General features: G+C 41.8%; 2 protein-coding genes across 2 annotated transcripts in view; both read left to right on the top strand.

The window, feature by feature from the left end:
- The window catches only part of LOC111650706 (serine/threonine-protein kinase PAK 2-like), a 7,141-nt gene extending 6,844 nt beyond the window's left edge, over positions 1–297 (top strand). Inside the window, exons 13-14 of the mRNA XM_087172426.1 lie at positions 104–179; positions 265–297. Of these exons, the coding sequence (XP_087028552.1) occupies positions 104–179; positions 265–297 (109 nt within the window). The remainder of the gene's footprint in view (positions 1–103; positions 180–264) is intronic.
- Positions 32–1,366, top strand: LOC147819502 (serine/threonine-protein kinase PAK 2-like). Its single transcript, XM_087172424.1, has 2 exons — positions 32–710; positions 814–1,366. The coding sequence occupies exons 1-2, from the start codon at positions 567–569 to the stop codon at positions 898–900; spliced, it is 231 nt and encodes a 76-aa protein (XP_087028550.1). The 5' UTR covers positions 32–566; the 3' UTR covers positions 901–1,366.
- The last annotated feature ends 329 nt before the right edge of the window (positions 1,367–1,695 follow it).

The raw sequence follows: 1,695 nt of genomic DNA, 5'->3' as shown, positions 1-1,695 counted from the left end.
ATTGCAGGCTGCTGGGAGACGGGACACACATGTAAACTAAAACTAAGACAGTGGTGCAACAGTGATTTGTGTCCAGGAGGCTGTTTAATCCTCTTTTGTGTAGTTCCAGTCAGAACCATCAGACCTGTAGCAGATACTATCACCACTGCTGCTACGGTAACGAGGAAGCTCGTTGTCTCGTACTGGGTCATTTAACATGGTGAACCCTGCAGACAGCCAGTGTTGAATTACCTGCTCTTAATCTGTTTATACTCCATCTCACAGACCTTCAATGTCAACACAGTCAAAACCTGTTAGTCCTATCAGTTACAGTTTGTTATTGGTTTTTGTAAAGGAGGAAAAGGCCTTGAAGTGTCTGTGTGAATGATGGGTTAGAAAATGTTAAAGATTTTCCTCGTAATGTTTTTGTGTAACACTTAAATATCATGATTTTAAAAAAAAAAACAGATTGTTAAATTTTCCTGTTCTACCAGATTAACCCGATGCACCTTCACTTCATGAGAAGTGAGTTATGACCTTGTAGTAGATGTCACAGTGTGTTGTCCTTTCTCTCGTCTCTTCCCCTGATGCAGGCGTTATACCTGATTGCCACGAACGGCACACCTGAGCTTCAGAATCCCGAGAAGCTGTCTCCAGTTTTCAGAGATTTCCTCAACCGTTGTCTGGAAATGGATGTGGAGAAAAGAGGCGGAGGCAAAGAGCTGCTGCAGGTTAATTACTTTTCCAGTTATTGGATTTCCTTTTCATTGAACTCTTCAGTGGTTTAATTGAAGTAACACTCCTCTTCCTTGTTCATTTAATCCTGTCGTGCAGCATCCGTTCCTGAAGCTGGCGAAGCCGCTCTCCAGCCTCACACCTCTCATCCTGGCAGCCAAGGAGGCCATGAAGGGCAATCGTTAGCTGATGAAACTCGCTACCCTGCCTTCCCATGCTGTGCACAGATATGTGCCAACCATTTAGATTTCGTGCCAGACAATAGGCTGAGAGTGACATGCCACTCTTGATGCACCAGCCTTATAAGCCCTGACAAACCTCACTGTGAAGAAGACCAAAAATATAGAGCACAACCCCACCGCTGTCCACGTGAACTCTATTCTCACTCAGACGTCAGAAGACAAGTCAAACTAAAGTGCTTAGTTTCAGAGTCAGTCGTAGTTGTTTTGTACAACAGATCTCCTGGTGACAAGTTAGGGCTAGGCTTGTATTTAACTTGGAATGAAGAAGATGCCTAGTTCTGTTTAGTTTTTTTAATCAACTGCCTTAAACAAATGCAAAATGTTGCCTAATGTATTGTTGATTGTGTCAGTGTCTCTTTTCCCATGATTTTTACTACCTTTGTAATTTACCTTTTCAGCTTGTCAGTGTCTTAGTTATTTTGATACTTGAATTTCATATTTGTCCCCCTTCTTGTGATGTAATGGGTCTCATTCATTGAACACTCTTTGCTATTTCCACATCGACTCGTGTTTTATGGACGTTTTCTCTCACAGATTTTTATAGGAAACATTTCAGTGCATTTATCATCATGAGCATGTGCTGTGATTGTGTAGTTCTTCGATTGCCACACCCAACAGACTTACTGTACCAGTTCTTCCCCTGTATCATTAGACTCCGGATACCAGAGGTGCACCTTACAGGCAAATTAAGATGTTAGATTGACAGGGTTTATACTTTCTTCTCTATTGTTATTAAAAA

Source organism: Seriola lalandi, unplaced genomic scaffold, assembly GCF_002814215.2.
Source record: "Seriola lalandi dorsalis isolate HSWRI2012SDOR001 ecotype SW California unplaced genomic scaffold, Sedor1 jcf7180002052714, whole genome shotgun sequence".
Lineage (NCBI taxonomy): Eukaryota > Metazoa > Chordata > Actinopteri > Carangiformes > Carangidae > Seriola > Seriola lalandi.
Note: the sequence above shows the minus strand (reverse complement) of the source record. Positions and strands in the feature narration are given on the sequence as shown.